This window comes from Misgurnus anguillicaudatus, chromosome 18, assembly GCF_027580225.2.
Source record: "Misgurnus anguillicaudatus chromosome 18, ASM2758022v2, whole genome shotgun sequence".
Classification (NCBI taxonomy): domain Eukaryota; kingdom Metazoa; phylum Chordata; class Actinopteri; order Cypriniformes; family Cobitidae; genus Misgurnus; species Misgurnus anguillicaudatus.
Genome location: NC_073354.2, coordinates 32,893,237 through 32,905,402, shown reverse-complemented (window position 1 = coordinate 32,905,402; position 12,166 = coordinate 32,893,237). Strand labels below are relative to the sequence as shown.

The window sequence follows — 12,166 nt, the reverse complement described above, 5'->3', positions numbered from 1 at the left end:
TTAAAATACCATTTCTACAGAAGTCATTATTTTCAGGGTTCCCACACCTTAGTTAACTTCAAGGACCTTTCAAGGACTCTCCAGGTCCAATAACCTGAAATTCAAGGACTAAATGTGGGGACACGTTTCAAGTTAGAGCAAGGTTACATCATGTAACTTTTTAGATGCATTGTTACAGTTTCCTTCCGAAGGGACTCGTGCTGCGTCACTGCGGTGACACTTTGGGGACGCTTCCAGTGGTAAGTGCGTCTGAATGTGTATATCAAATTCAACCAATGGTGAGGCTTAACAACAAAGACAGGGTGCCGCGGCAGCCAAGAAGTATATCGCTATCTGAAATATTGCCAAAGATGGTGTTACAGGGACGCAGGAAGTATGGAAAGGGAGACGCAGCGTCTCGTTCCCTTCTCAGGGAATAACAGTAACATACGTAACCTGAGATGTTTAAAGCGTTTAAAGCATATAAAGCGAACAGTTTAGCACGTGTGCTTAAAAAGTATATTTTTATGATATTATCCTACACTACACAGGGAATACTATGGATATTTTTTCAGAAAACTTCTTGAATAAAATCGATTCAAGCACTTTCAATGACCTGTATCTATGTATGTATATTATCAAAAACTTCCCAGGTCTTAGAATTTTTTTCCCCCAGATTCACAAACTTTCAAGGATTTCAAAGACCTGTGGGAACCTTGTATTTTAGATAAGACTGAAAAATTACCTCTCCTGTGATAGGCCAACCAGACTTCGTCCGTCCACGCTGAGTAACTGATCACCAGCAGCCAGACGGCCATCCTAAAAAATATATATATAAACAAGACACGATCAAAAACAGAGCCAAAATAAAAAAGAGTAAGGCTAGATTTTTACATTTACTTAAGTTTGGAGCTTGCCCATGCGAAACTCTTTGCCTCAGGTGTGGATACAACAGTTACTATGCTATGAAGTATGTCTATGTCTGGAGTAGTTGCCCCAGGTGAAAAAAGCACATTCCCAAGTCTCTATGATATTATGGGCTTCAGATCAAGCAGGGATCATAAGCCAACATTGAAAATCTGGGATTTAAAACCTAATTTCAACCTGAAAGTTTTAGGATTACAAAAATAAAGGGGAATCGAGTGAGATTGTTAGGCTGTCTGTAACATGAATAAAAACACAATGTGCTTAAAAAGCCCATTTGAGAAGCCATTTCTGTAATGAAACTGCAGTTTTAGTCGTAGCATGCAGCCTGTCAATCATAAAAGTGGGCGGGACACTAAGCCAGGTAATACGCTCTTAAAGATGAAGCACACAAATCACTCTTTATGAAAACAGGAAAATTGTCATAAATAAATTAAATTTGTATGTTTTTTGGCAAAAAAATGCTTAAGTAAAATTATAAGTCACGGCTCCAGACTGCCAACATATGGTGGCATTTTGCCACCAAAATTTGAGAGTTTGCCACTGAATTTTACATCCAGTCGCACATTTGCGACCAGTTAAATTGACATTTTTTTTGTTGCGATGTGACACTGAATCTGAAACAGCACATTGTACTTTCTGCATTTATCATTAAAGTATTTATTAGTAATACAGTGGAAATTAGTAGAAATGTGAATATTTAGTTAGCATGTTGCTTTACGGTGTGTGCCCCTAAATTTTCTGGTTGCGCCCCTAAAATTTTCAGTTGGGGGCCACTTTGCTCCTAGTGAAAAAAGTTAGTCTGGAGCCCTGTAAGTACACCTCAGGGCACATAATAAAAAAAAATAAAAAAACATCATGACCCCTTTAAAGGGAAGTAATATTAAACTCTTCATTGTCAAACCAAAAAATCTGATGTTTAGATATTTATGCCAGAGTTTATGTGTGCATGATGTCATTAAAAAAGGACATAAGATTTTCATTCAACATCATTATTAATGCACATCAAGTTCAAAATTTTTAACTCACCATGTCCGCCGCACCTCCTTTCACAACAGACTTGACGTAAATACCAAGTTTGTCCTGGCCGGCGCCCTAAAAAACAAAAAGGCAAAATGAAGAGCTAAGTTTATTACCAATACTACAGATTGCTGTCTCTTCACATTCACTATAAGGAAACCTCTCGCTGCTTTACTGTAGTGTAGTGGACAAAAGAATCAAGCTCCATAAATCTGAAGCCAGCCGTGAAGACATTCACATAAATACTCATTCATGAAATCCGACTTTTGTTCAGTCCAGCCATATTTAACCCTCTCTGTATCTGCTCTAAATAACTCATCCTGTACTGAGGGGTCAGGTCATCATTCGACGCTGGCCGTCTGGTATACTGTGGAAAAGTTCGTTTTAGGAAAAGACAATCTATTCATTGAAACACAGACGGGAATTTTCCTGATTAACAGACAGAGCTTTCACACTCAAAATGATTTCTAACACATAACAACTTGGTGAGGCGAAACTTGGTGAAACATCTAAATAATAGTTTGTAACTTTTCAAGAACCGCGTTTTCTGCTTTTCAAAACATTCATTTTTTCAATGCCTGGATTTGCTATTCCAGCAAGAAAATCCCCTGGCAGCAGTTCTGTTGAAAGAGATTTGGGCAAAAAGTTTGACTATAAAATTCAAAGTGTATTAAATTCCCAGCAATCTGCACAATTGCGCAAAAAGAGCAAAACAACAAAACAGTTTGCAACCATTTAAACCAAAAAAATGTCATTTAGTCTAATCCCATTTAATTCCAAACAAACACATCAATGAAAGATCTGACATCAAATAAAGTGTGACGCATCTTGAGGTGGCATGTTTAAATATGCTCGTGTGCGTAGAGATGATAGTTGCCTTTCGGCAGTGCAATATTTACTTTTAAATTCCAGGTTTGGACCACAAAAGTCCATGTCATACTCCAAATGATACTTTAAATAACCACACCAAGAACAAAACAAAAATGATTTACTGAATCACATGCCACCCAAGTCTTCAACTTCACTCAACCCACCCAAAATGCCCGGAGGTCTGCGGTGTATTCAGCTTTCTCTATATAAAAAGCCATGCACATCATCAAAGGTCTGAATCAGGTTATAAGTAAGAACTCTTCACTTAAATATCTTTAAAATATTTAAATCAAATTCACTTCCTTTGGAAGCTGAAACAAAAAAATAACTTATTCACCTTGTGTAAGATGAACACTCCACCCAATCTGATAAACAGTATTTTCCTATCCCAGGTTTGGGTATCACCCCGATTTGACTGTTAAATGAGCTCATAAACTGTTTTTATATGCATTAAATATGTGAGAATAAGGGATGCTGACGGGAAGTAATTTGACCAGAAACCCAGTAACAGAATCTGCCCGAGAAATGCAGCAATGTCTTTTATTCCACCCTGTTAAATAAAGCCAACGCCAACCACAGACCATCACCTCACATTACATTACACCGCCACACAAACATGAACTTCAATTCAAACACACCAGTAACACGAACACCACTCCGAAATGTCAAGTTAACATTTATGATTCAACCACAAATGTAAGAAAATATGAATCAACAGAAGAACATAAGCACCAAAAATGATTGAAGTCATGCCAGTTAGCAAACCAAAAATGTAAACCAGCTTGAAAAACATACATTTAGAAATGAAAGTGTTTGTATAAACATTTTAAAATACCCCCCCATAAAACATCCAAAGACTGGTGGCATTAAAACATGAGTTTATAGGGGTAACCAAATAGACATCGCACATCTCCGTTCAATAATAGAAAGAGTAATCTGCATCTCTATTAATAATACACATCAAAAAGAAGTCTAAATACATACTAGTAAAATGTTAAAAACTATGCAGAGAATGTAGTAAACGCGTACGCGTAGAAAGAAAATTCTACATGAAAATCATATACGTCATAAACCTTATAAACAACAAGGTAACCTACCGTCTCTTTGTTGCTCTGGCTTTGTAAAGATTATGTAACTTTATGTGGTGTGATATTATCCGATCCACCTCAAAGGGTGTATATACAACAAAAGGGGGGCGGGAATAAATCCCAATGTTGGGAAAGTTATTAAAAATGGTTAAACTACAATCCTAAGCTAACATTTACAACAGTTAGCTGCTATTTGAGGTACACTGTACAGTAGAAAAACAAAACCTAATATATTTACAGTAGTATATAAATAGTGAAGATCTAATGCATTTAAAACAATGGTACCGAATATAAACACTGAATTTACAAATCTGGGTGATTCTCGCGAAATTAGATTTATGAGGTATCATGAAACATTTTGATAAAAAAAGTAAATGCTATCAAAAAAAGAAGCATAGAGTTACAAACATCTCATGTACTATTTTGCAGATGATATCAAATGACATCATACAAATATTTTTTTTTTCCACATTTAAGGGGAAAATTTTCATTGCCGCAACGTGTCCATGACTGGATTTGAGTTCTTTGACATGGAAATATTTATAATTAAAAAATAAAAAGCTTCAGTACATGTAAAGAAACATGTGGTAAATGTAGAGGCAATAATAAGCAATATAAATGTGTCCAAGACCAATTTTCTCATCCTCCCCAACAATTTTCAATCATTGTTTAAGCCCTCAATGAACAAACATTTTCAGAAAAAAATTGTTGGAAGGGACATTCAAGATGGCTACCAGGTAAGCAGTTCTTATTTTTTTCTCTCCAGATAAAAGTTTAAATTTTATTTGTACTAGTACCTAGACAACTTTGTAGTTCTCATTACCGAAACATGACCTTGTAAATGCATATATTTAATGTAATATCATGTTGCGGTAATGATAATTTTTGATAATGATAATCTAAAAAATGTAAATAATTCTATAGGAAATATTTTTAAATCCTCTAAAAATAATGTTTATAGTCAGACCTTAATCTTATGTGCAAAAAAAAATTGGCTTTAAGGGCTTTTTAAAAATTCTGATGCTGGACACCACCTAAATCTGGATTTCATGAGAATCACCTGCCTTCTCCGACCAGCTGGACCAGGCTGACAAACCAGCTTAAATCAGCTATTTCAATCTTAAACCAGTTGAAGCCCAGGATACACTGCACGATTATTGGCTGTCCCAGATGAAAGATTGCTATCGTGAAACAATCGTCGCGATTTCTGTGATCGTGGCTCTTCATCGATGGTACTATGTCATACAGTGAGAGAGGTTCAAAGGCGGCCGTTTTCCTGGTCTTGTGTCCAAAGGTTTACCAGTAGCGCATGCTGGTGCCGTTGCGCCAACGTGTGACGCAACTGCCGAAGCCTCAGTGCCATTATCGTACAGTCTACATGCTTGTCGTACCAAAGTTTAAACGATCCATGTCGCACAGTGTGATAAGGTACGATCTTATAAGAGTGCAAAAATCCTGCAGTGTATCCCGGGCTTAAGACCAGCCAACCAGCTTAGCCAAGCTGGCAAAGCTTTCAGCCTGGTCAAACTGGTTTTAGATATTGGGTTAGCTGGTCTACAACATTCTGTATTACAGGACACTGACTCTCTAATATCACCAGATAATTAGGTTGTATAAATACATGCCGCTGTTTTTATTCTCAGTGTTGTGCTGGTGGGAAGCTTTAAAGTTTCAACTCGTCTAAGTCCTGAGGGAGATACCTGTCGCCTGGCAAAGCCCGAAACATCTTTGATTGGGCTTTGAAAGTACATATTACACAGCGATGAGAAACAACCACTCAGAAACCAGTCTCGCCACATTAAAGAGTGAGAGAAACATGAGAAGCCCTGAGGTTAACTTCTAAGGGAGGGAGGTTCCACGCTGCCTGATGCAGGAGCCTAATGCAGGCCCAGCAGGAGAGCTCGCGCCCTGAGCCTCTCAGTTGACCTGCAGCCATCCTCAGGAAAACCCAAATTAAACCTGCTTTGATCAAAGCTAAAACAATTCACCGTATCTAGCACACAGAACATGAAAAGCAGTAAAGTTTGCAAAAATCGCTGACAAAAACCAGATGCGTGTTAACAAGAGGACTAATTGCTGCCGTTTTAAAACAAAAAGAGGTGATAGCGACAAAGAGTTCATTACAGCTTACTAAAGACCTATTCAAGTCTTTAAATTGGATTTTGCTACACTTTTTTCTTTTTTGAGATTCTTGTTTCAAACCTCTGCTGATTTATGTTACTCTGAAGATTAAAGAGACTTTGAGCATGTTAAAATGTCAGTATGTTCATAGCTACTATATCTATCCAAATTAGGTCACATCCAAACTAATAGCACAGACATTTCAAGTAACTATGACCCCAAATGAGCAATAAGAATAGAGTATACTAGTAGGGGTGTAACAATGCATTGATCAAATGTCTAACGTTATGATGCATCGATGCCGTGCGTATAATATCAATATGATGTACCATTATGTTCACGCAACGCATGCAATGCAGTAACAAAGCAGTGGTGGGCAGTTAGCTGTGTCTCGTTTTATTGTGCTGCATCCTCTGGAGGTCGCATTCGAAGGCTGCATACGTCATAAGGCTGTCTCACGTAGGACACTCCGAATGCAACCTTCTTTTACAGGAATTCGGAGGATTTATGAGATGTATCTGTATGTATTTTGACATAGCAACATAATATTTCACGTTTCTTTTTTGTCCACTTGTCCTACGAAGGACGTCTCGATTCATTCTAGGCTGAGGACACTTCATATACCGCATCCTTCAGAGGATGCAAAGGTTGCAGCCTCTGAAACGAGACACTGCTTTTGTTTCTGCTGTTGTACACCATCTAAATATGATACGTAGATCGTATCGGCAAACACGGTATCATCAGGCGAGAGAATCAATATCACAACATATCGTATTTTGATACAGTAAGGGTGTGCGGGGCAAAAAACTAATGCAGGGTTAGTTGTAACATGGACTGTTTACATTGTTGCACAAGGTTGAGCATTTTGATTTTCCGGTATTTTTTTCACGCTGCCAAAAGACGATCTTCCACAAATTATTGGAAATGTATAATGTTTTTCCAGAGAGTTGATGAGCGAATGTTTTGGTGGCATGTAAGTAAATTTTTTCATCATATGTTTTTTTTTGGTTTCTAAGTTGGGTGTGTAAGATACCAAATCCAATGATATATGTCATATTAATCAGTTTCTTGTTGACTAAAACACAGCATCGTTTTGAAATATGTCTGCAGCTCTTAGTTACTTTTTTGGGCTTGAAAATATTTTGACCCAGCGGGGTTAATAGTAACGCTGTGTTATCAACTAAGTCAGCACTTACGATAAGAAAATGTTAGCCTAATTCTTGTCGTTGTTTTAAATAGGCTACACACGAATGATTGCTGGCAGCCAACAAAATAAATGTGCCGTCTTATCAAAAATTGCGTGTCAAATGTATTTTTGGTCATATCTTTAATATTAATTGAATAAGGTCACGTCAACGATTGAAATCATAATGAAATGAATGGCTAAAATTAGACTTTGATGCTCATTATCTCAGAATTTGATTTTGAAACTGTAGTATGGTTATTACAGACTGTGTCACGTATAAAACATTTTTTTTGTCATAATTGTGCTGCTTTTTCTCTCATATTTAGACCTTTTTATCCATTTATAATCAAACTATTGTTAGAAAAAGGCTGCAAGAATAAATACAGTGTGGATGTCTATTATAGACAGATATATAAACAATATCCACTTCAAGTATATAGACAAAACAGTATTGAAATATTTGCCTGCAAACTTAATTTTTAACAAGCGTTACAACTAACCCCCTGCCTGTTACTATTAACCCCACCTATGGGGTAAGTTGTAACATTTGCACTTCTGTCATGTTTGGTGTTATTGTTCAACAATGGTAAGTACTAGAAACAAACTTCAAATGTTCATTTGTAGCAGAGATGTGTGCGTTGCTTGTGTAAAAATATAATTAATCAAACTCAAATATTTTTTGAATGATTGAGCCAAAACCAAAAAGCGTTAGGTAGTGCCCTGCTCTCCCCCATAACAACAGTTAAATAACTGTAATCGTGTTTTGAGCTGAGCGTGTGCGCCATTCATGCACATGAGATCTTATTCTAGGTGTGGTTGTCTTTTCTCTCATCTTTCTGCCAGGAGCCGAATTCACAGCTCTGAGACAAATATATAATTTGGTAGTCAATACGTCCTGGCATATTCAAATGTGAGCATGCATTCACACTGTAAATAATATTTAACAGCAGCATGAGCAAAACCCAAAGCCATTATCCCTACGTTTATTTGTTGCACGATAGCATGCGAGTCTTTTAGTGTGTCAGAGTTAAAGGTCAGTAAACATGAGTGTCTAACTGCAGGCCTGAGGCTGGACAGAATAATATTCCTATTACACGACTGTACATCACAAATATGACTGTCCGGTCTTATTAACTCTGCACACTGACTGCACGCAAATATATGTTTGCATCTGCGGTGCAGACGTTACACATTACCAGAGACTAAATAACGTTTTGAAGGGGTTTACTGATAACAGGAATTTGTGCAGATGATGAAACCACAGAAATCCAGATAGCTTTGATGTGATACAACCAAGCAAACAAAATCTAGAGCTTCCAGGCCCCACCCTGACGCTTCCTGCATGGGAAAAACTTTCCGAACCTGCCGTTGCAAATACAGGAAATTGAAAACCCAGCTAGACAAGACTTTAAACTCCACAAAAAAATGATTGATCAAAGACAGAACTAAAATGCACAGCTTGCCGTTAAATGTTTGGGGTTGTGGATGCGATGCGAATTGAGACCGAAGTCTGCCGCGTGCTGCACGCGTGAGAGTGAATGAATGAGTGGCAGTCCCAGGGAGAAAAGTGCCTGACCTTCCTGACCTTTGACCAAAACGAAGAACCTAACAGTGCGCTTGAAAACCAGAAAATACATCTATTCATCCAAGGCGCTGAAACCTTACCCGCCACCATCATTTCCTGCTCTGTTTAATCACCCACAACAAATACAAAAGCAGCCGGGACTGAAGTGTGTGCTCGGTTCTTACAGTCAAGTCTAGACAGCTGAAAGAAATATGGACTGCTGAGGCTAATGGTGGGTGCAAAATATTACAACTAAAACAAAAGGCTTTTCAGTAATGATCTGCTTTTAGCCGATGGTCTTGACGTCTGTGTGACCTCCATTTGGGCTTGATGTGCAGCCTCTAGACGTCTTGCTTCAGTTAAGAAATACCAAACAAAGAAGTCTGTCTTGTTCATGGTCCTCTGACCGTGTTGAGAGGACAGCTTTGTTTTGGCCGTCTCTTAACCTCTGAATGTTTAGCTGTATCTGTAATGTTTCAGCTCAAAATACCCCACAAATAATGAATTCTAGCATGTCCAAAATGCCCCTTTTTTGGCGGGAGCAGAAAAAGTGCTACTTTTGTGCCTGTAACTTTAAATGCAAATGAGCTATATCTCCTCACTCTCTTAAAAAAAGAGACCGTGAGCGCTTTCAGTTAAAATATATCTAATTATGGTGAATACAGTCTGAGACAATAGTATCTTTAGCCGCATTAATGCTACAACATGCTAACAAACACATTTTGGGTAAAATGTAGCAGTCAGTCAGTGGCTGTTTGTGGGGCTTTATCAGTGTGAGGTCACATTAACAAGAGAATCAAAACAGCATGTCTAATGAGACTGCTTTTCGTTAATGGAAATTAAAAAAGGAGAGGGTTAATTTGTTTATTGTAGGGTGGTTGTGTTCACACACTGTAAACACACATTTATGTCTAAACACCTTGTAAAAGTGGATTTTGCATAATATATGCCCTTTGCAGTTTATAATATAACTAGTGCTGGGCAAGGATTAATCATGATTAAGCTCATACAAAATAAATGTGAATTTTTGCATAATACAGCGGGGAAAATACGTATTTGACACACAAGCATTTTTTATCAGTAAGGGACATTTAAGTATACAGGTTGAGTCATAATAAATAAAGTGAAATGACATAGGGAATAAGTATTGAGCACATGAAGAGAACAAAGTGCAAAATGGCATAGAAAGCCAGATCATCACCTGAAATCTGTCATTATTGAGAGACAAACCATGCTCCCTATCAGTACTAATTGATATCAGCTGCTTTAGTCCTAAATGATGGCCTATAAAGTATATTATGTATATTTAAACACACAGACATACATATATACATTTTAGAAAAAATATATATAATTTTGTTTTTATTTATGTATAATATAGAATATATAAATATATATATATATATATACACACATGTAAATGTTTCTTAAATACATAACATGAATGTGTGTGAATTTATGTATACATAATAATTACACATAGCACACACTCATATATTATGCAAAAATTCACTTTTATTTTGTATACGATTAATCGCGATTAATCTTTGCTCAGCACTAAACATTTTCAGAAATTACTTTTTAAAACATCATCAAGTAAGTTATGCACAACATAAGCAAACTCTCATTGTTTTGGACAAATTGAAAACTCTGTGCTACATTTATGTTGTTATAATCGCAATACATTATATTGGTTTCGGTTGAATAGTCTTAAACCTGAAAACATTTAATAATTGGTTTATCGCATAAGTCATGACATGCAAAATTGTTGACCTTTGTGTCATAATCTGTTACTGTAAGCATGTTTTCCATAGTTTTTGTGATAAACTGCTGTCAAGTGAATCTTGAGTTATAGAAATTTTTGAATTTCTAAGTGTACCTTTATTTTGTAATTTTTTATTTTGTAATTTGTTTACAGTAAAAAGGTGAAAGTATTAATTCGTCTACCGTTTACATCAGAAAATACTGACATGTATAATTGTGTACACTTAGTATATTAAAAACATGGCTAAACATTTCGAATGTCTTGTTCTTGAACAACGACACAAGCACTTGAACAAATGCCGTAAAAATGTACTTTTGAGAGATTAACTAAGGATTTTGTAGAACATCCTTGATCCAGGATGTTTATTTTGCAAACTTTAATGGTGCATATACACTTTGCTCCAGATTACTTCCGAGATTTAACTTTGTGTCATGCTAATTTTTCAATAGAGTTGAATATTTTCAACTTGCGCGAAGACTCGTTTGAGGTGAATAGCGGGTGTTTTCGCAGCAGTTGCACCTTGTCATTCGCATCGCCTTGCGCAAGTTTGTGTCTATTTGAAGAGCTCTTTTCCAAAACGCTATAAATCCATTTCAATAGTTTTCAGAAAAAGTAAATTTTTTAACTAGACCCACACATTTTGTGAATATTCAACTTATTCTGTTAAAATTGTTTTTTGCTCAGTCTGAACATGTTGAATAATGATTATTAAATCAAACAACAATATTGTTGATTATAAATTGAAAGTTAATTTTTCTTTCAAAACGCTATAAGTCCATACATTTTTTCCATAAATGTATGTTTTTTCTTTAAAAAACACAAATAAGAGAAAATGCAACATATACTCAGGGACTCTTCATACTATAAATGAATAAGTAAATTATTCAGATTGTGATATACATTGGAGCCAGTATAAAATAAACAGAATTACACATAACTAACTTGCTATTACTCCCTCCACCATTTCAGTTTTCTCCTTAGCAGGGCGGTAGGAACCTCTTTTGCTCAATATATTTCACATCTCTCTCTCTCTCTCTCTCTCTCGCTCTCTCTCTCTCTCGCTCTCTCTCTCTCTCTCTCTCGTCTACACACAGTTGTATTAACCTCACACGCACACACAGCGAGCTCCCCTCGATCTCTCAATGACATACAATGTAACAACCCGCTCATAATGTCCAATCCAAAAAGCACAACTTTACAGATGTCCCTGGATTGTTCACTAGCCACATTTTGTACTTTTGCACTACACACAATCTTCGATAGCACCTTATCATGGTCCATGTATCAAACACCAGTCTGTCTATCAGCAGCCTATCGAACTATCTTTTCATGTTACGTTAGCTGGTTTCTTCACAGGAAAAAAAACTTTATCGCGAACGTACAAAACGGTATTAAACGAGCCAGTTCTGAAACGAAAGTTGTACATACCAAACACTTTGATGAAGATCGCCTTGCAAACGGGTACATTTTCCGGATGATGTATTAACATGACATTAATCCTCATTTTGAGTAATGAATGAACATAAACAAACATCTGTTCAGAGCGCCGCCATTGGATTGCGTCGAACGCTCATCGAATTCTGATTGGTCGAGAGGATAAATCGCGTTTAGGCTAAAATAGGCTCCGGCGCTTATCACGTTTTGGAAAA

The 12,166-nt window shown here is 36.8% G+C and overlaps 1 protein-coding gene across 24 annotated transcripts in view; it reads right to left on the bottom strand.

Annotated features, from left to right (window-relative positions):
• afdna (afadin, adherens junction formation factor a) overlaps positions 1 to 12,166 on the bottom strand; it is a 143,690-nt gene that overhangs the window by 23,859 nt on the left and 107,665 nt on the right. For all 24 annotated transcript variants that reach the window (XM_055186699.2, XM_055186698.2, XM_055186681.2 and 21 more), the window contains 2 exons: positions 1,933 to 1,998; positions 725 to 798 (listed from right to left, as the gene is read on the bottom strand). In XM_055186699.2, the coding sequence (XP_055042674.1) occupies positions 725 to 798; positions 1,933 to 1,998 (140 nt within the window). The remainder of the gene's footprint in view (positions 1 to 724; positions 799 to 1,932; positions 1,999 to 12,166) is intronic.